Below are 27,962 nucleotides of genomic sequence, written 5' to 3'. Positions count from 1 at the left end.
GAGGATTTAGAGATTAGAGAATAGTGGACTCACTGCTTCACCATGCAATCTGAGAAGACAGTTCCACCACTTGCACCCCCAACCCCCCACCCCCAAAAGATGCCAACTCTTTAAATTTCAGTCTTGTTCATTTGGTCATTAAGGTCTGGGACACGGACAACAAACCAACTGCAAACTGAAACAAGTAATGTGGTCGAGCGATATTTTTTTTGACATTTACCATGAATGAGAAGCTACGGAGGGACAGATCGGTACACAACTTTTTAGCATTAGGAGAGATAATGTTCTATTTGGGAACACCCATGGGAAAGATAGTCTCCCCAAAATGAGAAGAAAAAGTCTTGGCCAACTCAGAGGACAGCATGGCTACAGGAGAAGGAAATGAGATCAGAGCTGTGAGGAGACACACTGCTGTCCTTGCTTTTTTTGGTCCAAACTGCAGCACTCAGTCCCCAAGATGCCTCTGAATACTTCAAAATGATGGTTGAGGTCCTCCTTGGAATGGATTTTGTATCTGGTGCCCAATGCCCCATCAGGTGACGATGCCCCGTAGAAGACTCTCTGGATCCTGGAATGCACTAATGCCATGGCACACATGACACAGGGTTCGCTGGTGACATATAGATCATAGCCAGTACAAATATAGGGCAGGCCATCTTGCCTAGATTCATACTTCCGCACCACCCCTGGCTGAATGCTTTTAGCCGGTAAGGGAATGGCTCGGTCCCCTGATGGTGAAATGGTACAAGCAGGATAAGCATTAAAACTATATGCACCTCTGCCTTGTCTTTGGGCAATAAGATCTATGCAGACCATAGTGGCATGAAGTAATGGATTTGAGGCGTTGCTACAGTCATGGCCTACAGCCAACACAACTTCCGTGGCTGGGTCAACAACTACCGCCCCAACAGCTTTCATCCCCCTTTCTGCCCCTTGCCGGGCTGTGTGGATGGCCTTCTCCATGTAAATTTGCATCTTGGCTTTATCTTCCTTTGAGAAAAGGAGGCCTTGGAGGGCATTGGAAATGTGTTTGTTTTCATGGAAGACTGTAGGCCAGTGGAGTTTAGCTTCCTCAAACTGTGCTCTAGTAAAGGGTGGATGAGCTGGCACGTGCACAAGATAAGGTTCTCCTAAGTCGCTCCAGTCTATCTGTCCACTGGGGAGGAGCTCAGAAAGGGGCCGTACGCCTTCTACCGTGTCTCCTCCCTGGCTCGCTAGACAGAGCAAAATTTCCAGTGCGTGGGGACTGGTCTTATCAGGACAGGCTCGGACCCTCTTGAGATGTCCTTGGCCCACCAGGGGGTAGATTGCAGACACCTCTTTCACCAGCCGGGATGTCTTCTTCTTGTCCAGGACAGGAATCGCATAGGCCCAAACCAGTTCAACTCCTTGAGTCTGGTGATCTGGAAGCACTGGGAGAGCTTCCCAAGAACTAAGCTCTGGGTCTGGAACAAGGTTCCCTTCACCATGCTGGTCTCCTGGACAGTGGACCTGTTCCATCTTCTTCATTGAGACAGTGGACCAGGAAGACTGTAGGAAATAGAGATTGGAGGAGAGCAACGTCTATCAATTGGAGGGGGACAGCAGTTAGCCCATATAGGCCTGAGCCCCCAAACCAAACGATTCAAGGAAGCTACCTTCATTCCAAGGTTTGATAGCTTCCATTGTGACTTTACAGAGATTTATGCTGATTATGCAAAGTGGCATTTTTAATAGCTGAATTGCTCAAGGGGCAGACCATATACTCAATTTCAGACATCCCACTGTTTCGCACCGGTAATACATACATACATTTCAATTTGATACTTTGTACATCTCAAAGCCTCATTGTTATTATGCCTGCCTTTATCTGACAAACTACCTCTCTCTCTCATTCTCTTTGAATTAGGTTTGCCAAATACAGAACTACCTTAACACTACTTTATGAAATTCATCCTATGCTTTTCCCATCTCATATTAATTCTGTAATGGATATAAATTATACTTTTATTCCTTAGGGTTAGGATAGGCAGCCAAGTGTCTCCTGCTTTGATGTTTTCTCAGTTACCTACTGTACACATGAAAAAGGTGGTGGTGCCAGAACTAGGGAACCTGATCTAACCAAACAGCTCCTTTCTCAACAGAAATGCTGACATCATCAGGATCTAGTCCAAGTTAACAACAGGTAAAAGGGGCTACTTCTAAGGGTGAAAACTGCAAAAATGACTCTTCCTTTCTCCTCATCCATTACTTCTTGGCAATTATACATCCAGGTACATTCAGTTTGCAAAAAGATTCTTCTTGGTACTTTTCTTGAATAACACATATATGCATAGCCCCAAGCTTAAAATAATAACCTCATGGTATGAATTAACACTTAGGAAGAATATGTATAAAAAGAAGTTAACTGAAAATGTCTCTGAAAGTCACAAGCCACTTGGAAAATATTTGCAAGTTACCAAAAAAAATAAAAATCTGAGCCTTAGAATCAACACTACTTTCTCCGGCATCCCCTCATCCACCAACTCCCTTGTTTTATTTTTCCAGAATTGCTACAATAAAGCAATACAAATCTAAACCTCTAAGATTGTTAAGTTTCTTCTGGGCAGGGAGCACATTCACCTAAACATTTAGTACAGTACTCTACACAGTAAATTCTCAATAAATACCACTGACTGAAATTGTTTTGTTTGGAAAATAATAACGGTGGTATTTGTAAGCGCTTATTTTCAAGGTACTGTACTAAGTACTGGTACAGATACAAGATAATCAGGTTGGACACATCCCTGTCTCACATAGGGCTCACAGTCTTAATCCCCATTTTACAGAAGAGGTAAATGAGGCACAGAGAAGTTAAGTGACTTGCTCAAAGTTACATAGCAGACAAGTGGCAGAGTGGGGATTAGAACCCAGGTCCTCTGACTCCCATGCCTGAGCTCTTCCCACTAGGCCACGCTGAATGTCTTATCTTTAAAGGCACAAGAAATATAGAAGACGGTTGTTTGTATTAAACTAATAACATACCCACTACTTCAACTTACCAAAGAAGGTGGCCTCCACTTCTCTTTAGGAGCAGCCTTACTACCAGGACTGAAAAATAATCCAGAGCAAAGACACTTCCACTAGCAGCAAGGAGGTGCAACTGTGGGGGCAAAGATACTAGTTGCACCTCAGAGCAAGAAGTGGGCTGGTGGAAGCAGGAACTGTGATTGGGTTCCTTGCCATGAGGGGGAAGGGTGTCTCTCTTAACCTGAGTGGGGAATGGGTGCTCCAAGCCCCACTTCAATCTGGGAATAGGCAGTCTGGATTTTTGGCCTGATCTTGGCCACAGTCAGGATCAGGCATGCTTGGCCCAGGATCCAGCCAGAAATTAGCACTCACACAAATCAATCAATCCCATTTATCCAATCAATCAATGGTATTTAATAATAATAATAATAATGATGGCATTTATTAAGCACTTACTATGTGCAAAGCACTGTTCTAAAGCGCTGGCGTTGTCCCACGGGGGGCTCAGTCTTAATCCCCATTTTACAGATGAGGTAACTGAGGCCCAGAGAAGTTAAGTGACTTGCCCAAAGTCACATAGCTGACAGTTGGCGGAGCCAGGATTTGAACCCATGACCTCTGACTCCAAAGCCCGTGCGTGCCCTTTCCACTGAGCCACGCTGCTTCTCTAAAAAATAGAAGCCCGACTCTGGTGGGACTTGAATCCACAACCTCTGAATGCCTTCCACAATGCTAGAAGTCCAATGTGCTATCCATTTTGCCACAGAGCACTTACTGTGTGCAGATCACTGTATTAAGCGCTTTGGAAAGTACAATGCAACAGAGTTGGTAGTCACAGTCCCTATCCACAAGGAGCTTACAGACTAGAGGGGGAGACAGTCACCAAAAGAGACTACAGATGGATATGATGTACATAAGTGCTGCGTGAGCAGAGTGAAAAACAAAGTGCTCAAGGGATACAGACCCAAATGCTTATGGGGCCTCATCTTCTCCCATTCCTCAAGACTCACTGGGAAAGGGTGAGGAGTTGGCTTCCTTCTTGCTCCCCGAAGCAGATTCTGCATCATCCCACCCCCTACATCCCTCTTTTTCTCATCCTTCGGAGTCCGCATCATCCGCCCCTACCAACCATTCCAATTAGTAATCACAGTCATACCCAACCCCCAGACCCCACCTCCAATTTTTTGAACCACTTTAGTGTCTCTGTCACATTTCTTCTCTTTCTCCATCCCTACACTGATGCTCAGGGACTTAAATATCCATGTGGATGTTTCCAACAACCTCCCTGGTGCCTTTCTCCTCTCACTCCTCAACTCCTCCACCTCACTACTCACCAACTTGGACACATGCTCCAACTCATCATCTCTAGTCTCTGAATTTCAACTCTCCAACCACAAACACCTCAGCCACCTTTTCTCCCACCCACACCTACCTGTTCTGTCCCTCCACTGAACTGTCCTGTTATCCAACAGAGACCTCCACTCTTTCCACCCTCTCTAATTTTTCAGTCATCATGGTCCATTTGGTCTCCTTACTCAACCTACCTTTCCTGACACACAAATTCACTCCCTCAATTATGCCCTCTCCACAGAACTCAACTCCCTCACTCTCCTGTCCTTCCATTCATTTCAAACCACCAGTCCACGGCCCTGGGTCATCTCCACAGTACTCTTCAATCAATCAATCAATCGTATTTATTGAGCGCTTACTATGTGCAGAGCACTGTACTAAGCGCTTGGGAAGTACAAATTGGCAACACATAGAGACAGTCCCTACCCAACAGTGGGCTCACAGTCTAAAAGGGGGAGACAGAACAGAACAAAATATACCAACAAAATAAAATAAATAGGATAGAAATGTACAAGTAAAATAAATAAATAAATAAATAGAGTAATAAATATGTACAACCATATATACATATATACAGGTGCTGTGGGGAAGGGAAGGAGGTAAGATGGGGGGATGGAGAGGGGGACGAGGGGGAGAGGAAGGAAGGGGCTCAGTCTGGGAAGGCCTCCTGGAGGAGGTGAGCTCTCAGCAGGGCCTTGAAGGGAGGAAGAGAGCTAGCTTGGCGGAGGGGCAGAGGGAGGGCATTCCAGGCCCGGGGGATGACGTGGGCCGGGGGTCGATGGCGGGACAGGCGAGAACGAGGTACGGTGAGGAGATTAGCGGCGGAGGAGCGGAGGGTGCGGGCTGGGCAGTAGAAGGAGAGAAGGGAGGTGAGGTAGGAGGGGGCGAGGTGATGGAGAGCCTTGAAGCCCAGGGTGAGGAGTTTCTGCCTGATGCGCAGATTGATTGGTAGCCACTGGAGATTTTTGAGGAGGGGAGTAATATGCCCAGAGCGTTTCTGGACAAAGATAATCAGGGCAGCAGCATGAAGTATGGATTGAAGTGGAGAGAGACACGAGGATGGGAGATCAGAGAGAAGGCTGATGCAGTAGTCCAGACGGGATAGGATGAGAGCTTGAATGAGCAGGGTAGCGGTTTGGATGGAGAGGAAAGGGCAGATCTTGGCAATGTTGCGGAGCTGAGACCGGCAGGTTTTGGTCACGGCTTGGATGTGAGGGGTGAATGAGAGAGCGGAGTCGAGGATGACACCAAGGTTGCGGGCTTGTGAGACGGGAAGGATGGTAGTGCCGTCAACAGAGATGGGAAAGTCAGGGAGAGGACAAGGTTTGGGAGGGAAGACAAGGAGTTCAGTCTTCGACATGTTGAGCTTTAGGTGGCGGGCGGACATCCAGATGGAGATGTCCTGAAGGCAGGAGGAGATGCAAGCCTGGAGGGAGGGGGAGAGAGCAGGGGCAGAGATGTAGATCTGGGTGTCATCAGCGTAGAGATGATAGTTGAAGCCGTGGGAGCGAATGAGGTCACCAAGGGAGTGAGTGTAGATTGAGAACAGAAGGCGACCAAGCACTGAACCTTGGGGAACCCCCACAGTAAGAGGATGGGAGGGGGAGGAGGAGCCTGCAAAAGAGACTGAGAAAGAACGACCGGAGAGATAAGAGGAGAACCAGGAGAGGACGGAGTCTGTGAAGCCAAGGTCAGATAGCGTGTTGAGGAGAAGGGGGTGGTCCACAGTGTCAAAGGCAGCTGAGAGGTCGAGGAGGATTAGGACAGAATATGAGCCGTTGGATTTGGCAAGCAGGAGGTCATTGGTGACCTTTGAGAGGGCAGTTTCCGTGGAATGAAGGGGACGGAAGCCAGACTGGAGGGGGTCGAGGAGAGAGTTGGTGTTGAGGAATTCTAGGCAGCGCGTGTAGACAACTCGTTCAAGGAGTTTGGAAAGGAATGGTAGGAGGGATATGGGACGATAACTAAAAGGTGAGGTGGGGTCAAGAGAGGGTTTTTTTAGGATGGGAGAGACATGGGCATGTTTGAAGGCAGAGGGGAAGGAACCAGTGGAGAGTGAGTGGTTGAAGATGGAAGTTAAGGAGGGGAGAAGGGATGGAGCGAGAGATTTCATAAGATGAGAGGGAATGGGGTCAGAAGCACAGGTGGCCGGAGTAGCACTTGAGAGGAGGGAGGAGAGTTCCTCTGAGGATACCGCTGGGAAGGATGGGAGAGTAGCAGAGAGTGTTGACAGCCAGGGGGTTGGAGAAAGGGGGGAAGAGACTTTGGGGAGGTCGGACCTGATGGATTTAATTTTGTTAATGAAGTAGGAGGCCAGATCGTTGGGGGTGAGGGAAGGAGGAGGGGGAGGAACCGGGGGCCTGAGAAGGGAGTTGAATGTACGGAAGAGCTGGCGGGGGTGATGGGCATGGGTGTCAATAAGGGAGGAGAAATAGTTTTGTCTGGCAGAAGAGAGGGCTGAGTTAAGGCAGGAAAGGATAAATTTGAAGTGAACGAGGTTGGCATGGTGTTTAGACTTTCGCCAGCAGCGTTCGGCAGCTCGAGCATAAGAGCGAAGGAGGCGGACAGTGGCAGTGATTCAGGGCTGTGGGTTAGTGGTGCGAGAGCAGCGAAGGGAAAGGGGAGCGAGTGAGTCTAGCTGAGTAGAAAGGGTAGAGTTGAGAGCAGTAATCTGATCATCAAGACTGGGTAGAGAGGAGAGGGCGGCGAGGTGGGGTGTGAGGCGCCCCGAAAGATGGGTGGGGTCCAGAGAGCGGAGATCTCTGTGAGGGAGTAATACGGATTTACAGGGGAAAGGAGTGTGAGTGAGGAGGCAGGTGAGAAGATTATGATCAGAGAGAGGGATTACAGAGTTGGTGAGGGTGGACACAGTGCAGCGGTAGGAGATGATGAGGTCAAGGGTATGACCAAGTTGGTGAGTGGGTGAGGTGGGGTGGAGGAAGAGGTTGGCAGCGTCAAGGAGAGATAGAAGGCGGGCGGCAGAGGAGTCATCAGGGATATCCATCTTCACCTGCTACAACTCTAACTGCTCCAAACAGTGCTCAGTTTTGGCAGCAGCAGAGTGTGGACACACCAGTTGACTTCTGGCCCCTGCTTCCATTTGGGTGAGGAGAGAGCACCCTGCCAATTCTTGTATCACTACCCCACAGGTCTGGATCACCTCCAAGCCCGCCGTCTTGTGCACAAGCCCCAAAGCGATGCTGGCAGAAATCTAGATAGCAGGCCAATCTCATCCATTTCAAGTTTATCCTTACAGGCTTTAATTCTGCCCGGCAAAATTATTTCTCCATGCCCACTGCCCTCGTCAGTTGTTCCAGAGGTTATTCTCCCTCCTTAAACCCGCCACGCCAATCCCACATCTCTTGCCCCTAATGATCTGGCCACCTACTTCAGTGAGATAATGGATACTATCAGGCTTGAGCTCCCTAAAAATCTCCTGTCCCTCCCCCATCCAGCCTCTCTTTCAATTATCCCATCTTTCCCAGCAGTATCTCAAGAAAACATCTCCTGCCTTTTCTCAAAATTCACCCCCTCTACCTGAGCATCTAACCCCCTCCCTGCCATCTTCAACTGTTCTCTCTCCAATGGCTTTTTCCCCCCACTACTTTCAAACATGCCCATGTCTCCCCTATCCTAAAAAAAAACCTCCTTTGACTCCACAGCTCCCTCCCCATTTCCATCCTACCATTCTTCTCCAAACTCCTCAAGCTAGTTGTCTACACCTGCTGCCTCAAGTTCCTCTCCAATTCTCTCATTGACCCCCTCCAATCTGACTTCCATTCCCATCACTCCACAAAAACCACTGTCTCAAAGGCCACTAATGACCTCCTCCATGCCAAATCCAACTGCTTCTACTCCATTCTAATCCTCAACCTCTCAACTGCCTTCGATACTGTGGACCTCCCCCTTCTCCTGAAAACGTTATCAACCTTGGCTTCACTGACAAAGTCCTCTCCTGGTTCATCTATCTTTTTCACTCAATTCATTCATTTGATCTTATGATCCTGACTTTCCCATCTCTGTTGACGGCACTACCATCCTTCCCGTCTCACAAGCCCGCAACCTTGGTGTCATCCTCAACTCCGCTCTCTCATTCACCCCTCACATCCAAGCCGTCACCAAAACCTGCCGGTCTCAGCTCCACAACATTGCCAAGATCCGCCCTTTCCTCTCCATCCATACCGCTACCCTGCTCATTCAAGCTCTCATCCTATCCCGCCTGCACTACTGCATCAGCCTTCTTTCTGATCTCCCATCCTCGTGTCTCTCCCCACTTCAATCCATACTTCATGCTGCTGCCCGGATTATCTTTGTCCAGAAACGCTCTGGGCATATTACTCCCCTTCCTCAAAAATCTCCAGTGGCTACCAATCAATCTGCGCATTACGCAGAAACTCCTCACCCTGGGCTTCAAGGCTCTCCATCACCTTGCCCCCTCCTACCTCACCTCCCTTCTCTCCTTCTACTGCCCAGGCTGCACCCTCTGCTCCTCCGCCGCTAATCTCCTCACCGTACCTCGTTCTCGCCTGTCCCGCCATCGACCCCCAGCCCACGTCATCCCCCGGGCCTGGAATGCCCTCCCTCCGCCCATCCGCCAAGCTAGCTCTCTTCCTCCCTTCAAGGCCCTGCTGAGAGCTCACCTCCTCCAGGAGGCCTTCCCAGACTGAGCCCCTTCCTTCCTCTCCCCCTCTTCCCCCTCTCCATCCCCCCGTCTTACCTCCTTCCCTTCCCCACAGCACCTGTATATATGTATATATGGTTGTACATATTTATTACTCTATTTATTTTACTTGTACATATCTATCCTATTTATTTTATTTTGTTAGTATGTTTGGTTTTGTTCTCTGTCTCCCCCTTTTAGACTGTGAGCCCACTGTTGGGTAGGGACTGTCTCTATATGTTGCCAATTTGTACTTCCCAAGCGCTTAGTACAGTGCTCTGCACATAGTAAGCGCTCAATAAATACGATTGATGATGATGATGATGAAGATACAATTCAGCAGTAAAGAGAGGCAATCCCCGTCCACACCAGGCTTACAGTCTAGAGCAGGGGTGATAGACATCCAACAGACAATGAGTCTCCCCACCTTCAAAGTCTTATTGATTCATTCATTCATTCAATCGTATTTACTGAGCGCTTACTGTGTGCAGAGCACTGTACTAAGCACTTGGGAAGTACAAGTTGGCAACATATAGAGACAGTCCCTACCCAACAACGGGCTCACAGTCTAGAAGGGGGAGACAGACAACAAAACAAGTAGACAGGTGTCAATATTATCAGAATAAATAGAATTATAGCCATATACGCATGATTAAAAAATAAATATAGTAAATATGTACAAATAAAATAGAGTAATAAATATGTAGAAATATATACAAGTGCTGTGGGGAGGGGAAGGAGGTAGGGCAGAGGGAGGGAAGGGGGCGAAGGGGAGAGGAGAAGGAGGAGGGGAGGAAAAAAGGGAGGCTCACTCTGGGAAGACCTCCTGGAGGAGGTGAGCTCTCAGTAGGGCTTTGAAGGGAGGAAGAGAGCTAGCTTGGTAGATGTGCAGAGGGAGGGCATTCCAGGCCAGAGGAAGGACGTGGGCCAGGGGTCGACGGCGAGACAGGCGAGAACGAGACACAGTGAGGAGGTTAGCGGCAGAGGAGCGGAGGGTGCGGGCTGGGTTGTAGAAGGAGAGAAGGGAGGTGAGGTAGGAGGGGGTGAGGTGATGGACAGCCTTGTAGCCGAGTGACAAGTTTTTGCTTGATTCGAAGGTTGACAGGCAACCACTGGAAAATTTTGAGGAGGGGAGTGACATGCCCAGAGCGTTTCTGTACAAAGATAATCCGGGCAACAGAGTTAAGTATAGACTGAAGCAGGGAGAGACAGGAGGATGGGAGATGAGAAAGAAGGCTGATGAAGTAATCCAGTTGGGATAGAATGAGAGATTGAACCAGCAAGGTAGCGGTTTGGATGGAGCGGAAAGGGCGGACCTTGGCGATGTTGTGGAGGTGAGACCTGCAGGTTTTGGTGATGGATTGGATATGTGGGGTGAATTCATTCATTCATTCATTCAACTGCATTTATTGAGCGCTTACTATGTGCAGAGCACTGTACTAAGTGCTTGGGAAGTACAAGTTGACAACATATGAAGACGGTCCCTACCCAACAACGGGCTCAAAGTCTAGAAGGGGGAGAGAGACAACAAAACAAAACATGTGGACAGGTGTCAAGTCATCAGACTACATAGAAGTAAAGCTAGATGCACATCATTAACAAAATAAAATAAATAGAATAGTAAATATGTACAAGTAAAATAGATAGAGTAATAAATCTGTACAAACATATATACAGGTGCTGTGGGGAGGGGAAGGAGGTAGGCCGGGGGGGTGGGAAGGGGGAGAGGAAAGAGGGGGCTCAGTCTGGGAAGGCCTCCTGGAGAGGAGAGAGGAGAGAGGAGAGAGGAGAGAGGAGAGAGAGAGAGAGAGAGAGAGAGAGAGAGAGAGAGAGAGAGAGAGAGAGAGAGAGAGAGAGAGAGAACAGGGGTGGAGATGTAGATTTGCGTGTCATCAATGTAGAGATGATAGTTGAAGCCGTGGGACCAAATGACTTCACCAAGGGAGTGAGTATAGATAGAGAACAGAAGGGGACCAAGAACTGACCCTTGAGAAACTCCTACATTAAGGGGATGGGAGGGGGAGGAGGAGCCCGCAAAGGAGACTGAGAATGAATGGCCAGAGAGATAAGAGGAGAACCAAGAGACCTTGTCCAAGAGGCCTTCCCCGATTAAGAACTCCTTTCCCTTCTCCCACTCCCTTCTGCATCACCCTGACTTGCTCCTTTTATTCAGTCCTCCCCAGCCCTGCCGCCACCCCAGTCTGTAAACTCGTTGTAGGAAATGTCTGTTATAGTCTCCCAAGCACTTAGTACAGTGTTCTGCACAAAGTAAGTGCTAAACAAATACGATCAACTGACTGACAACTCCCTGACTGCTTTGAACCTATTTAGCCCTGTGTATGTCTGCAACTCCTCCCTTCTTGGGTTTTTGCGGTCTGTGCGTCCACTGCCCAGGCCCATAGGTGTTAGTGGGAGCAGTGTTTTTGGATACCTTTGGGAATAGGTGGCAATGGCAGTCCTACCCACTTTTTACCATTTGGGGTGACTTTTCCAGCTCCTTTGGCATCAATGCCCATTTAGAGTCCCAGGGTCCTAGTGTTCTCAGTTTACTTACAGCTACGGTAGGAATTTTCTTGTGCCGGGGGGGGGGGGGGGTCCATGCTAATGTGCACCAAGGTTGTCAGGATAGTATACTGGCCCCATCCCATGACTTTCATATTCTGAACTCCCGGAAGTCACAAGAAGCATTCAGGGTTTGGCTAGCCATTCTTGTTCTTTAAGGGCTGACTGTTGAAGCTTGAAGGAATGCAAAACACCCACTCACCCCTGTGAAAACAACCTAATTTTGTGTGTTCCACAGAGCCACACTCTGACCATAAACCAATAACTGGTATTAACTTAGTCAAGAATCATAGCGCTCAATAAATACAATTGACTGATTGCAACAGACCATAACCCAAATCCAGGAATAACATCTTTAATCTAGAATGTATTCCTAACCAGTTCAGGGGTAATTGCCTGCACAATGCAATGAAGCATAATGCTATACTTCTCTCAGCAGCTCTTCAGTGGGCATACCATCCACAAGATCCTATTTGGTCGTCCACCCTGCTGACACTCGGCTCTCATTCATTCATTCATTATTGAGCGCATACTGTGTGCAGAGCACTGTACTAAGTGCTTGGGAAGTACAAGTTGGCAACATATAGAGACGGTCCCTACCCAACAACAGGCTCAAAGTCTAAGAGGAGGAGACAGACAACAAGACAAAACATGTAGACAGGTGTCAAAACTGTCAGAATAAATAGAACTATAGCTATATGCACAACATTAATAGAGTAGTAAATATGTACAAATATATACAAGTGCTGTGGGGAGGGGAAGAAGGTAGGGTGGGGGGCGACGTGGAGGAGGAGAGGAAAAGGGAGGCTCAGTCTGGGTAGGCCTCCTGGAGGAAGTGAGCTCTCAGTAGGGCTTTGAAGGGAGGAAGAGAGCTACTTTGGCGGATGTGTGGAGGGAGGGCATTCCATTCATTCATTCAATCGTATTTACTGAGCGCTTACTGTGTGCACAGCACTGTATTAAGCGCTTGGGAAGTACAAGTTGGCAATATATAGAGACGGTCCCTACCCAACAGAGGGCTCACAGTCTAGAAGGGGGAGACAGAGAACAAAACAAAACATATTAACAAAATAAAATAAATAGAATATGTACAAATAAAATAGAGTAATAAATACATACAAACATATATACATATATACAGGTGCTGTGGGGAGGGGAAGGAGGTAAGGCGGCGGGGGGGGGAGGAGGGGGGAAAGGACGGAGGGGGCTCAGTCTGAGCCAGGCTAGGGGTGGACGGCAGGACAGGTGAGAATGAGGCACAGTGAGGAGGTCAACGGCAGAGGAGCGGAGGGTGAGGACTGGGTTGTAGAAGGAGAGAAGGGAGGTGAGGTAGGAGGGGGCGAGGTGATGGAGAGCCTTGAAGCCGAGAGTGAGGAGTTTTTGCTTGATAAAATTGAGTATTGCTCAATTAAGCACTAGTATTTATAATCAATCAATCCATGAGTGCACAGAAGCAGCATGTCTAACAGAAATAGCATGGGCCTGGAAGTCAGGGGGCCTGAGTTCTAATCCTGGCTCTGCCACTTGCCTGCTGGGTGATCTTGGGCAAGTTACAACTTCTCTGAGCTTCAGTTTCCTCAACTGTAAAATGGAGATTCAAGACTTGTTCTCCCTCCTTTTAGATTATGAGCCCCAGGTGAACAGGGACTGTGTCTGACCTGATTGATTTGTATCTATTCTAGCTCTTAGAACAGTGTTTGACACAAAGTAAGCACTTAAATACTAGTTATTTTTAAAAAATGAAGGCATTTTTGGAGCACTTACTGTGTACATAGCACTGTACTATACTCTTGGGAGAGGACAACAGAGTTGGTTGATACGATCCCTGCCCTCAAGGAGCTGACATACATTGAAATAAATTCCAGGTAAGGGAAGCAGCACAGTATAAGGATTTGCTGTGGATGTGAGATGAGTATTAAAGAGCTTAAGGGATATGGACTTAAGCGCATAAGTGATGCAGAAGGCAGGGAGAATAGGGAGGGGAAATGAGAACTTTAGTCAGGAAAGGCTTCCTGGAGAAGATAAGATTTGAATAGAGCTTTGAAGATGAGAAGAGTGATCTATCAGATATGAAGGGGAGGGAGTTCCAGACAGGACAGTGTGAGCAAGGTGCCCATAGTGACAGAGGAAATTGAGGCACAGTAAGTAAAGTGGTTTAGAGGAGCCAATTGTGTGGGCTGGATTGTAGTGGGAGAGGAAGGATTGGTAGGAAGTAGAGAGCTGATTAAGTGTCTTACTGAGTGTTTACTCTGTGCAAAGTACAATACACTAAATGCTTGGAAAAATTCAAGTTACATGATCCCTGCCCTCAAGAAGTGTACAGTTTAGGACAGATATTAAAATCAATTACAAAGTTTAAAGATGTGTACAAAAGTGCTACAGAGGTGTGCAGGGGTTGGGGGGAGCAGGAGTGCCTAAATACTTAGGGGTGAAGGCTCAAGTGCATAAGAAAGACAGGGATGGGGTGATCGGGGGTGGAGGGGGATTGATGGTGAAATCGATGAGCCTTTAGGGCCGCAGCTTCTGGATCCAGGCATGGAATGATAGTTCCGAGAGAGTGCAGTAGCCAATCCCTAATCTGGTATTTCCATGGTGGCTAATCGCAGGTCGTAGCTGGCAGGTGTGAAAGTACACTCTCCAGGTAAACCCCAGACTTCTGCTTGCTCCCTGCCAGTTTCTAAAATGGAGACCGCGCCCCTCCACCCTCTTCATCCACTTCGTGCTCAGATGCATAAAATGGAGTGCCCACAATATAAATCCATAGTCTTCTTGCCCACCTTGCTAGCTCCCTCCTCCCCATCCAAATCCTTCCCTGAAATGGGCTGTGTGTACCAGTTTATGTCACCAGGGGAGTGATTGGCATTTTATGCAAATTAGCTTTCCCTTTGGCAAAGGTAGTGAGTGAGCAGCTTCCCAGACCCAGAGACCCCTGGATCTTTCCCCTGTAGCTACATGCAGGGCTGGTTAGCTTGAACCACCACGAGAGCAATTGCTTCCCATACTTTTTGAGAAGGACAGGAATCTCTAACCAGCCCTCTCCACCCTGCCCCTTGGAGCCAAGACTGCAGTGCCCTTTCATGTCCCCTATTGGCAGGAGGCGGCAGAAGCCACTTCTCTCACCCTTGCTTCTGGTGACCACCCCCGGCCTCTCCTCACCCCAGCCCAGGCAATTTGCCAGAGAAAGGGTGGGGGCGGCGCTACAGAGATGAAACAGACATCTGTGTGCTGACCACTATCCATAGACCCAGCAGAAAGGGAGTACAGTAGAGCAGCACTTCTGCAGCCCTGGAAAACATCCATGCCCTAGTGCGTCTGAAACACTGGCAGCAGCTGCCTAGAAAGGGGCATATCTCCTCCTCACGGGAATTCGGGATGGGAGTCAGAGCAGCTAGGTCTGCAAACCATGGCCAGTGGCTCAGAAGTACCACACACCCCCACTGCCCACAGCCACGAGGCAACTCCCCCAAGCCACCCATCATCATCATCATCAATCATATTTATAGAGTGCTTACTATGTGCAGAGCACTGTACTAAGCGCTTGGGAAGTACAAATTGGCAACACATAGAGACAGTCCCTACCCAACAGTGGGCTCACAGTCTAAAAGGGGGAGACAGAGAACAAAACCAAACATACCAACAAAATAAAATAAATAGGATAGATATGTACAAGTAAAATAAATAAATAAATAGAGTAATAAAATGTACAACCATATATACATATATACAGGTGCTGTGGGGAAGGGAAGGAGGTAAGATGGGGGATGGAGAGGGGGACGAGGGGGAGAGGAAGGAAGGGGCTCAGTCTGGGAAGGCCTCCTGGAGGAGGTGAGCTCTCAGCAGGGCCTTGAAGGGAGGAAGAGAGCTAGCTAGGCGGATGGGCAGAGGGAGGGCATTCCAGGCCCGGGGGATGACGTGGGCCGGGGGTCGATGGCGGGACAGGCGAGAACGAGGTACGGTGAGGAGATTAGCGGCGGAGGAGCGGAGGGTGCGGGCTGGGCAGTAGAAGGAGAGAAGGGAGGTGAGGTAGGAGGGGGCGAGGTGGTGGAGAGCCTTGAAGCCCAGGGTGAGGAGTTTCTGCCTGATGCGCAGATTGACTGGTAGCCACTGGAGGTTTTTGAGGAGGGGAGTAATATGCCCAGAGCGTTTCTGGACAAAGATAATCCGGGCAGCAGCATGAAGTATGGATTGAAGTGGAGAGAGACACGAGGATGGGAGATCAGAGAGAAGGCTGGTGCAGTAGTCCAGACGGGATAGGATGAGAGCTTGAATGAGCAGGGTAGCAGTTTGGATGGAGAGGATAGGGCGGATCTTGGCAATGTTGCGGAGCTGAGACCAGCAGGTTTTGGTGACGGCTTGGATGTGAGGGGTGAATGAGAGAGCGGAGTCGAGGATGACACCAAGGTTGCGGGCTTGTGAGACGGGAAGGATGGTAGTGCCATCAACAGAGATGGGAAAGTCAGGGAGAGGACAAGGTTTGGGAGGGAAGACAAGAAGTTCAGTCTTCGACGTTGAGTTTTAGGTGGCGGGCAGACATCCAGATGGAGATGTCCTGAAGGCAGGAAGAGATGCGAGCCTGGAGGGAGGGGGAGAGAGCAGGGGCAGAGATGTAGATCTGGGTGTCATCAGCGTAGAGATGATAGTTGAAGCCGTGGGAGCGAATGAGGTCACCAAGGGAGTGCGTGTAGATTGAGAACAGAAGGGGACCAAGCACTGAACCTTGGGGAACCCCCACAGGAAGAGGATGGGAGGGGGAGGAGGAGCCTGCAAAAGAGACTGAGAAAGAACGACCGGAGAGATAAGAGGAGAACCAGGAGAGGACGGAGTCTGTGAAGCCAAGGTCAGATAGCGTGTTGAGGAGAAGGGGGTGGTCCACAGTGTCAAAGGCAGCTGAGAGGTCGAGGAGGATTAGGACAGAGTATGAGCCGTTGGATTTGGCAAGCAGGAGGTCATTGGTGGTCTTTGAGAGGACAGTTTCCGTGGAATGAAGGGGACGGAAGCCAGATTGGAGGGGGTCGAGGAGAGGGTTGGCGTTGAGGAATTCGAGGCAGCGCATGTAGACGACTCATTCAAGGAGTTTGGAAAGGAATGGTAGGAGGGAGATAGGGCGATAACTAGAAGGTGAGGTGGGGTCAAGAGAGGGTTTTTTTAGGATGGGAGAGACGTGGGCATGTTTGGAGGCAGAGGGGAAGGAACCAGTGGAGAGTGAGCGGTTGAAGATAGAAGTTAAGGAGGGGAGAAGGGACGGAGTGAGAGATTTCATGAGATGAGAGGTAATGGGGTCAGAGGCACAGGTGACCGGAGTAGCACTTGAGAGGAGGGAGGAAAGCTCCTCTGAGGATACTGCTGGGAAGGATGGGAGGGTAGCGGAGAGCATTGAGAGCTGGCGGGTTGCAGAAGTGGGGGGGAGTGACTTTGGGGAGCTCAGACCTGATGAATTTAATTTTATTAATGAAGTAGGAGGCCAGATCGTTGGGGGTGAGGGAAGGAGGAGGGGGAGGAGGGGGCCTGAGAAGGGAGTTGAATATACGGAAGAGCTGATGGGGATGATGGGCATGGGTGTCAATAAGGGAGGAGAAATAGTTTTGTCTGGCAGAGGAGAGGGCTGAGTTAAGGCAGGAAAGGATAAACTTGAAGTGAATGAGGTTGGCATGGTGTTTGGACTTTCGCCAGCAGCGTTCAGCAGCTCGAGCATAAGAGCGAAGGAGGCGGACAGTGGCAGTGATTCAGGGCTGTGGGTTAGTGGTACGAGAGTGGCAAAGGGAAAGGGGAGTGAGCGAGTCTAGCTGAGTAGAAAGGGTAGAGTTGAGCGCAGTAATCTGATCATCAAGATTGGGTACAGAGGAAAGGGAGGCGAGGTTGGGTGTGAGGCACTCAGAAAGATGGATGGGGGTCAAGAGAGTGGAGATCTCTATGAGGGAGTAATATGGATTTACAGGGGAAAGGAGTGTGAGCGAGGAGGCAGGTGAGAAGATTATGATCAGAGAGAGGGATTTCAGAGTTGGTGAGGGTGGAGACAGTGCAGCGGTAGGTGATGAATTTGTACCCTTTATGCATCCCTCCTTCAGCCCCACAGTAGTTACGGACATATCCGTAATTCATTTATTTATATTAACGTATGTCTCCCCCTCTAGACTGTAAGCTCATTGTGGGCAAGGAACGTGTCCACCAATTCAGTTCTACTGTACTCTCCCAAGTGTTCACTGCAGTGCTCTGCACACACTAAGAACTCAATACATACAATGGATCAATTGGGATGTAGAAGATAGGTGATTAAGTGAACCTTTTCTCATTTGCAGGACAGCTGGGAGTGTCCCTCACAGCCATCAGAAAGGAACTTCAATTAGACACTGCAACTAGATGTCGCAGAAAAATGCCAAAAGAAATGCAGAAAAATGCCACTCACTCCAATTACTGGTCACCATCATCTCCTGTCTCCCAATCCCCACCTCCAACCACTTTGTTGCTTCACTCACATTCCTTCTCCGTCCCTATACTGCTTCTCAGGGACTTCAATATTCATGCGGACGCTCCTGATGACCTCTCAACCATTTGCTTCCTCTCACTTCTCAACTCTGCCAACTTCCTGCTCCTCACCCATTCAGAAATTTGGACACACACATGATCTTATCTCTAATCACTGTGCAATCTCAACAGTGGGCCACAGTCTAAAAGGGGGAGACAGAGAACAAAACGAAATATACCAACAAAAAAAATGAGTAGAATAGATATGTACAAGTAAAATAAATAGAGTAATAAATATGTACAAACATATTTCTCTCTGGGGCCCCATCCTGAGAGAGGAGAGTGTAACAGAGTGGGTGGAGGTAGATTTCTCTAGTGAAAGCTGCAATCAAGATTTGAAAATTGGCTCCTGAATTGGTTTGTCACTAGTTGGTGGTATATTTGAAACAACTATGCAATTATACTGTCCCCTCTCCCCATCCACAAATTTGCATTTGACATCCATCCATCACCAAAACCTGCAGCAGGTCTCACCTCGCCAAGATCCGCCCCTTCCTCTCCATCCAAACCGCTACCTTGCTGGTTCAATCTCTCTTCCTATCCCGACTGGATTACTTCATTAGCCTCCTCTCTGATCTCCCATCCTCCTGTCTCTCTTCGCTTCAGTCTATACTTCACTCTGCTGCCCGGATTATCTTTGTACAGAAATGCTCTGGGCATGTCACTCCCCTCCTCAAAAATCTCCAGTGGTTGCCTGTCAACCTACGAATCAAGCAAAGACTCCTCACTCTCGGCTTCAAGGCTCTCCATCACCTCGCCCCCTCCTACCTCACCTTCCTTCTCTCCTTCTACAACCCAGCCCGCACCCTCCACTCCTCTGCTGTTAACCTCCTCACTGTGCCTCATTATCGCCTGTCCCGCCATCGACCCCTGGCCCACGTCCTTCCCCTGGCCTGGAATGCCCTCCCTCCACACATCCTCCAAACGAGCTCTCTTCCTTCCTTCAAAGCCCTACAGAGCTCAACTCCTCCAGGAGGCCTTCCCAGACTGAGCCCCCTTTTCCTTCTCCTCCTCATCGCCCCCCTGCCCTACCTCCTTCCCCTCCCCACAGCACTTGTATATATTTGTACAGATTTATTACTCTATTTTACTTGTACATATTTACTATTCTATTTATTTTGTTAATGATGTGCCTATAGCTATAATTCCATTTATTCTGACGGTTTTGACACCTGTCTACATGTTTTGTTTTGTTGTCTTTCTCCCCCTTCTAGACTGTGAGCTCACTGTTGGGTAGGGACCACCTCTCCATGTTGCCAACTTGTACTTCCCAAGCACTTAGTACGGTGCTCTGCACACTGTAAGCACTCAATAATTGTCAGCTGTGTGACTTTGGGCAAGTCACAACTTCTCTGGACCTCAGTTACCTCATCTGTAAAATGGGGATTAAGACTGTGAGCCCCCCATGGGACAACCTGATCACCTTGTAACCTCCTCAGCGCTTAGAACAGTGCTTTGCACATAGTAAGCGCTTAATAAATTCCATTAACAAAAATAAATACGATTGAATGAAATAATCACTACTGAAGCAACCATTCTCCCTGTCTCAAGACTGCAATCTCAGCATTATCCTTGTTTTTTTTTTTTTAATATGGTATTTGTTAAGTGCTCACTATGTGCCAGACACTGTACTGTCCACTGGGGTAGGTACAAGATAATCGGGTTGGACATATCCTCTCTGTCAACCTGCATATTAAACCAGTCACCAAATCCTGTCAGTTTTTTGGTTTTTTTCCTTCACATCTCCAGAATCCTCCCCTTCCTCATCCAAACTGCCACCATGCTGGTCCAAGAACTTTTCAAATTCCAACTCAACTATTGCATCAGCCTCTGGCATTCCTGCATTCCTCCAGTTCACACTTCCCTCTGTTGCCCTTATTTTTCATAAATATCACTCAGCACGTCTCCTCACTTCACAATAAACAAATACCATTAATGATACTTCTCAAAATCCTCCAATGATGGCCCATCCCTCTCCACCTCAAACAGAAACACCCAACCATCAGCTTTAAGGTACTCTTCCCTCTACTGATCCTCATTCCTCTCCCACAACAACCCAGCCCAGAGACTTTGATCCTCTATACTGTGCCTCGCCCTCAGCTCCCATAGTATTGACCTCTTGCAAGATGCCCACTCGTGCCTGGAAGTAGATCTGCCTTCACATTCAGCAGACCACTACTCTCCCCATCTTAAAATTCCTTCTGAAATCACATCTTCTCCAACTCCCCCATACTACCACCTCCTCAATGTCACCCATGCATGTGAGTCTCTACCTGCTACGCACTTACTCCTCCCATCCCTCCCACCCCCGGCATTGATCTTTATACTTAGTTGCTTCCTCCTATCAGTAATTTATTTCAGCGTCTGTCTCACCAGCACAATTATCAGCTCCGTGAGAGTAGGGATGCCGTCTCTCTTCTACCCCATCAAGTAGTTAGTAAAATATCCTGCACAGAGTAAGCACTCAAATACTATTAATTGAAAAAATGACCTGGGCAGCCAAGTGAAATGTGGACAAGAGGGGTGAGACTGGAGACAGTGAGGTCTGTGAGGATGTCGGAGTGTGTGTGTGTGCACCATGCACATGCACGCACAGGCACACCCCCTACTTCTCTGGTGGGCATACATGTCTGTGTACATGTGTCTACATGAGAAGCAGCATGGCGTAGTGGATCGAGCATGGGCCCTGGAATCAGAATGTCATGGATTCTCATACCGGGTCCGCCACATCTCTGCTGTGTAACCTTGGATAAGTCACTTCACTTCTCGGTGCCTCCATTACCTCATTTGTAAAATGGGGATTAAGTCTGTGAGCCCCACGTGAGACACAGACTGTATCCAACCTGATTTGCTTGTATCCACCACAGCACTTAGTACAGTGCTTGGCACTTACTATTACTTAAGTGCATAGTAAGCACTTCATAAAAACCACAATTATTATTTTTACCTCTCAGCGTCAATGTGCATCTGCTTGCCCTGGGTGCCTAAGGGGGTCACATCCCAGGGACAGTGAGTGTGTACGTGCGAGGGTCAACAGGCCTACATGCATGGGAAACTGGGGAGACACACACACACACACACAGTCTGCATATCTAGTTTCCTGGGTCCACGGGTGTGTGCTTGTCTACTTCCCTGTATCAGTCTGTGTGCCTGTTAACATTTAGGACTAAAAGTATATTTAATCTAGTAGCTAGAGGCCTGGAATGCCCTCCCTCCCCACGTCCACCAGGCTGGCTCTCTTCCTCCCTTCAAGGCCCTACTGAGAGCTCACCTCCTCCAGGAGGCTTTCCCAGACTGAGCCCCCTCCTTCCTCTCCCCCTCCCCCCCCTCTATCCCCGCTGCCTTACCTCCTTCCCTTCCCCACAGCACCTGTATATATGTATATATGTTTGTACATATTTATTACTCTATTTATTTATGTCTTTTACTTGTACATATCTATTCTATTTATTTTATTTTGTTAATATGTTTGGTTTTGTTCTCTGTCTCCCCCTTCTAGACTGTGAGCCCACTGCTGGGTAAGGACTGTCTCTATATGTTGCCAACTTGTACTTCCCAAGCGCTTAGTACAGTGCTCTGCACACAGTAAGCGCTCAAAAAATACGATTGATTGATTGATTGATAGTAGCTACCTTGGTAGACCAAGTTTTAACTAAATACAAAAAATATGGTCATCCAACACGTCACTAGAAAATGTTCACGAGCTACTACTTTGTGTTTACTGTACCTACTGGATATTCAGAGAATGAAACTTATAGGGAGAGATTTATGCAAGCAAAAATCCCCATTTAAACTGAGGTTTAAAACCAGCAAATTTAAGGACTAGCTCTTGTTTTTTTAAACATTCTTGTTGCTATATCCATTTTGTAAAGTAAGGATAGGAGTTTAATAAACCAGCAACATTGTCAACACTTATAGTGACTGGAATCACTGAATTTGCCTATAGCTGAAAAACTCAAAATCCATGAATATATATATTAAACAACCCAAAACGTAACCCACTTAAAAGTGTGAATTTATAGAAATGCTACTTTAAAAAAAAAACTACCATGCCTCAATTCTTGCAGAATTGCTATTCAATTACAATAATAATAATTTAAGATTAGCATTTCACTTTTACAAAGTATAGTGAAGTAACAAATGCACATCCTTTTCAGCAGATATAAGTAGAGAGTGATTACAGCCAAGTAAACGGTGAACTCTGTTTTTCCACCTGAATTAATTCACATACCTCCCCTTTGGTATACACAAAATCCAGTCTAGGGTTAATGAAAGCTACCACTGTCTCCAGTTCAAAATTACAAAAACATCCTTCTTTGGCCCTACCAGAGTGTGACTACCTCTCAGTTTTAAAACGGTTTTTAAAAGCTACGAGAAACCAAGAGACTGCTGCCTACCCCAAATCATTTCCTGAGGTAAAGGAAAAAACAACAGGAAAAACATAAAATGTTTTTATGACAGTCCTCAACTTTTAAGACATTACAGGTTAAGATGAATGTAAGCTTGTTGTGGACAGGGAACATGTGCACCAACTCTGTTGTACTGGACTCTCCCAAGTGCTTATTACAGTGCTCTGCAAACAGTAAGCACTCAATACATTTGAGCACATAGTCTACTGTAAAGAGCACAGGCCTGAGAGTCAAGAGAAATGGGTTTTATTCCTAACTCTGCCACATGTGTGCTGTGTGACCTTGGGCAAATCACGACTTCTCTGTGCCTCAGTTTCCTCATCTGGAAAATAGGGATTAAATCCTAAATCCTACTCCCTCCTAATTTTAAAGACTTTGAGCCCCAATGTGGGAAAGAGATAGTGTCCAACCTTGTTTCTTCCTCCACGTTTAGTACACTGCTTGGCACAAAGTACTTGACAAGTACCATTAAAAATTAGCACATAAATACAATTGATTGGCACGTCCATTCCTAAATTTACATCCAATATTTCAATCACATAGTTGCATTTATTCAGTGCTCAAGGTATGCAGAGTGCTGTCCTAAATGCTTGGGAAGACTGTAAGCTCACTGTGGGCAGGGAATGTGTCTACCAGTTCTATCGTATTCTACCAAGCACTCAGTACAGTGCTCTGCACATGGTAAGCACTCAATAAACATGATTAATCTACTGATTGATTACAAACGAGAAGCAATTTTAAGTGGAAATGGGGTGGGTGGAACAAGAGAGTCGTGGCGGGGGGGAGAAGAGAGGTGTTCTGAAGGAGGCTACTTGAACTCAAGCTGGAATCACCAAGAAGTCACACATCCCTTTTACTTCCGATGAAGCTAAAGCCAGCTATGCTACCATGGAACCTCTCGGACCCAATATAAAACATGGCTACACTATCGACGGCACTACCATCTTTCCCATCTCACAAGCCCGCAACCTTGGTGTCATCCTCGACTCCGCTCTCTCGTTCACCCCACACATCCAATCCTTCACCAAAACCTGCCGGTCTCACCTCCACAACGTCGCCAAGATCCGCCTTTTCCTCTCCATCCAGACCGTGACCTTGCTGGTTCAATCTCTAATCCTATCCTGACTGGATTACTGCATCGGCCTCCTCTCTGACCTCCGATCCTCCTGTCTCTCCCCACTTCAGTCTATACTTCACTCTGCTGCCCAGATTACTTTCGTACAGAAACGCTCTGGGCATGTTACTCCCCTCCTCAAAAATTTCCGGTGGTTGCCTGTCAACCTTCGAATCAAGCAAAAACTCCTCACTCTCAGCTTCAAGGCTCTCCATCACCTCACCCCTTCCTACCTCACCTCCCTTCTCTCCTTCTACAGCCTAGCCCGCACCCTCCGCTCCTCTGCCGCTTAACCTCCTCACTGTACCTTGTTCTCGCCTGTCCCACGTCCTTCCCCTGGCCTGGAATGCCCTCCCTTCACACATTCACCAAGCTAGCTCTCTTCCTCCCTTCAAAGCCCTGCTGAGAGCTCACCTCCTCCAGAAGGCCTTCCCAGACTGAGCCCCCTTTTTCCTCTCCTCCTCCCCATCCCCCACCACCCTACCTCCTTCCCCTCCCCACAGCACCTGTTTTAATGTTTGCACAGATTTATTACTCTATTTATTTTACTTGTACATATTTACTACTCTATTTTGTTAATGATGTACATATAACTTTAATTCTATTTGCTCTGATTATTTTAACACCTGTATACATGTTTTGTTCTGTTGTCTGTCTCCCTTCTAGACTGTGAGCCCGTTGTTGGGTAGGGACCGTCTCTATATGTTGCGGACTTGTACTTCCCAAGCGCTTAGTACAGTGCCCTGCACACAGTAAGCGCTCAATAAATACGATTGTTGAATGAATGAAAATGGGGCATCTGATCTTGGCTCTGGAACCAATCCTTCATTTAGAACATTGGTTCCCATCTGTACCTCAACTTTGGCAAATCTTCAGGAATAAGCGGTAGTATAAGTTGGAGGACTACATGTACTACGAACGGCCCAGTCAAACATCATTGTGTTGGGTGAATGAGTAGCAAGCTGAAGCCAATGTATTTTTTCATATGGTATTTGTTAAGCACTTACTACTTGCCAGGTACTGTACTTTTTGAGGTATATACAAATTAATAAGATTGGACATAGTCCATGCCCCACATGGGGCTCAGTCTTAATCCCCATTTCGCAGATGAGGTAACTGAAGCCCAGAGAAGTTAAGTGACATGCCCAAAGTCACAGCAGACAAGTGGCAGAGCTGGGAATAGAACCCAGGTCCTTCCGACTCCCAGGACCATGCTCTAGCCACTAGGCAAATGCCTAGTGGCTAGATGGGGCTCATCTCCCACTCCTTTCTGCATCGCCCACTTGCTCCCTTTGCTTTTCCCCCCTCTTCCCTTCTCCACAGTACTTATGTACATGTCTGTAATTTTATTTATTTGTATTGATGTCTGTCTCCCCTGCTTCTAGAATGTAAGCTCACTGTGGGCAGGGAATGTCACTGTTTGTTGTATTGTACTTTCCCTAGCCCTAGGTACAACGCTCTGCACACAGTAAGCACTCAATAAATGATTGAATGAAGAACGAATAAAATGAAGTAGCCTGCTACCAGTGGCAGGCTGAGCCTCTCAAAGGTGGCGAGGGTCACTTAATTCTCTGTACCTCAGTTACCTCATTTGTAAAATGGGGATTAAGACTGTGAGCCCCACGTGGGACAACCTGATAACCTTGGATTTACCCCACTGTTTAGCACCTAGAAAGCATTTAAATACCATCATTATTATTGTTATCGGGGGTACAAAAATACAAATTCCTGCTTCTGGGTCATTTTCCTGTGGCTTACTACCTAAATACAGTCAGTTCTGTAACTTGAGAGTTGTGTTCTTTAAGAACCTCACGTTAAGGAGAAAATGCATTGCAGTACTTTTCCCCTTGACTGCCAACAACTGGCGCTCAATCCTGGCAGATGCTTATTGTTGAATATCTGTTCCCTACTTGCACGGGCTTATTTTCTTAGCACTCTAAGAGTACATCACTTTTGTGATAGCATTTAGTACACTGAAAAGGACTTTATCTGGCTACCTGTTCCTTTGAGATGGTGTTGCTTCCTTTCCTTCTTGTAAGGGTTCCACACTTAGAAGGTAGTTAAATAATAATTGATCATTTCTGAGTAATTCATTTTGCTTTAGCTTGCTGCTTATTCACCCAGCTTGGTAATGTTTCATTGGGCCAATCTTAGTATAGGCAGTCCTCTGTCTTAGAATACAATTGGTTCCTGAAAACCAGCTTTAAGTTCTTTCCTCCTGAGTGTAGGAAAGCATTCCAGAGCAACAGGGTGCACTTAGATTTGCACCTTTTATTCACTTCACTCTCAGCCCCACAGCACTTACGTACATATCCATCATTTATTTATATTAATGTCTGCATATCCCCCGCCTCTAGACCGTAAACTAATTGTGGGCATGTAACGTGTCTACCAACTCTGTTATACTATACTCTCCCAAGCACTCTACACACAGTAAGGGCTCAATAAATATGACTGATCGATACAGACGAGTATTGCCACAAGCAGGCGACCTTAAGCTACGTGCAGTCCTGAGCACGGGACAAGAGAAAATGTGTGAATGTGTGAAGATAGCCTTACAGTAAACTGTGTAGATCAAGGGTCTCGTCCAGACCAAAATTCTGCCTCAGTGCTCACATGCATGCTGAACGTGGGTTAATGATGACAATAATAATAACTGCCCCAGGTTCCTCTACCTTACCAGAGAATTTGGACTACAAAATAATGGGCATTCACCATCTCAAACAGTATTTAGCCTGACTGCGTGGCGGCAGGGCACTGGGAGAGTTACAGGATATAATCCTTGATCTCAAGGCGTTTATAATCTAGTAGGGCACTGAATCTAGCCTTCGAAAAACATACAAGTAAAAGACCCAGTTTCTACCTTCAAGGCTCTCAGAGTCTACTGGAACAGTGGGGAATGATAGCTTTGGAAATAGTTATCCTGCAGCTAAGTGGAGCCATTTTGTTAGCACAGAGCGGCTTTCGGCAGGGTCTTCAACTGGCCGGTACGCTAGTGTGCTGCATTTTACCGCGATAATCCATCTGCGAGCGAACACGGAAACCTCCCCCATGGGATGAACTGAGAGCCCTTGCAGATCGCTATTTGACCAGCATATTCACGACAACGTGAGCGGCGGAGGCGCCAGAGCCGGGCCCTTTATAGTCCTGGCAGCCAGCACAAGGCAGCGGGCAGCAGAAGCAACCGGGTTCTGAGTGATTTAAGGAGGGGCGACGACACCGGGCACCGCAATCCCCAGCTCAGAGACGGGCCCGGGACCTGGAGAGGCGGAGGGATCCGCACGCCGACCGCGCCTGGACTTCTCCCGCGCCGCTACAGGGAGGAGGAGGAGGAGGACAAACGACGAAAATCCTCCCTCCGCCCGGGGTCCCGCACTCTGAACGCCTGACGCCCACCCTTAATGTGGAAAAGAAAAGCCGGGTCTCCCCTCAACTTACCTAAACGCAGCCAGAACACCTACTTTCCCCCGCCTCCTCAGCCGCCTCCCGCGTCTTCGGCCTCCCCGCCGCCCACGCAACCGCAGGGCAGGATGGGAGTGGTAGTTCACTGTGCCGAAGTAGCCGTCTGCGGGAGCTGCCGCGGAACTACAATTCCCAGACGTCCTGGCGCTCTGAGCCGCGGAGAGACTTCCCCTGCTCTCGTGATTGACCTCGTCACGTGACGAGGGGTGGGTTCGGCTGATTTCGTGTTGGCGGCGGCTACGGTAGGTTTTGCAAGGGCTGGTGAGGGCGGGGGCACCTGAAGGAAACTAGGGGAGCCTATCGGGACAGCTGGCTTCTGCGGCAACGCGGTGCCTTCAGTCAGCACTCAACCTCCCATTCGGGACAGAATTGATTCCCGGTGAAGGGTATTTTTTTGTTGCTGTTGTCGTTTTGGTTCTTTATGATATTTGCCGAGCCCCGTTCTAAGTGCAGGACCAGATACGAGGGAATCAGGTTTGGACGCGGCCCATGCTTCACATGGGGCCCACAGTCTTAAGCCTCATTTTACGGATGAAGTAACTGCGACACAGGCAAGTTAAGTTATTTGCCCAAGGTCACACAGCAGACACGTGGCTGTGCTGGAACTAGAACCCAGCTCCTTCAGACTCCCTAACCCATTCTCTATCCACTAGGCCACGTTGTTTTTCCTTTGCAGCGTCACCAGAATATCCTCTTAGAGATGCCCAGATAGATTTTTCCATGTCAGCCAGTGAAGAGGGCTTCAGGGGGATGTAATAATAATGGTATCTAAGTGCTTACTAGGCGCCAAGCACTGTTCTAAGCGCTGAGATAGATGCGAGGTAATCAGGTTGCCCCCATGGGGCTCACAGTCTGAATCCCCCCTTTACAGGTGAGGTAACCGAGGCCCAGAGAA

General features: G+C 47.9%; 2 protein-coding genes across 2 annotated transcripts in view; both read right to left on the bottom strand.

Annotated features, from left to right (window-relative positions):
* SCAMP4 (secretory carrier membrane protein 4) overlaps positions 1-27,113 on the bottom strand; it is a 76,982-nt gene extending 49,869 nt beyond the window's left edge. The window contains exon 1 of the mRNA XM_038771067.1: positions 27,044-27,113. The gene's annotated coding sequence lies outside the window, so the exon portion shown is untranslated. The remainder of the gene's footprint in view (positions 1-27,043) is intronic.
* Positions 99-27,108, bottom strand: LOC119949355 (probable inactive tRNA-specific adenosine deaminase-like protein 3). Its single transcript, XM_038771065.1, has 2 exons — positions 27,044-27,108; positions 99-1,530 (listed from the first exon to the last, which is right to left on the bottom strand). Exon 2 carries the CDS (start codon positions 1,507-1,509, stop codon positions 388-390), a length of 1,122 nt encoding a protein of 373 aa, XP_038626993.1. The 5' UTR covers positions 1,510-1,530; positions 27,044-27,108; the 3' UTR covers positions 99-387.
* Positions 27,114-27,962: the final 849 nt, after the last annotated feature.

This window comes from Tachyglossus aculeatus, chromosome X2, assembly GCF_015852505.1.
Source record: "Tachyglossus aculeatus isolate mTacAcu1 chromosome X2, mTacAcu1.pri, whole genome shotgun sequence".
In the NCBI taxonomy this organism is placed as follows: Eukaryota; Metazoa; Chordata; class Mammalia; order Monotremata; family Tachyglossidae; genus Tachyglossus; species Tachyglossus aculeatus.
Note: the sequence above shows the minus strand (reverse complement) of the source record. Positions and strands in the feature narration are given on the sequence as shown.

Coding starts and splice junctions, on each gene's coding strand:
- LOC119949355 (XM_038771065.1), bottom strand. CDS start 1,509: ATGAAGAAGATGGAACAGGTCCACTGTCCAGGAGACCAGCATGGTGAA.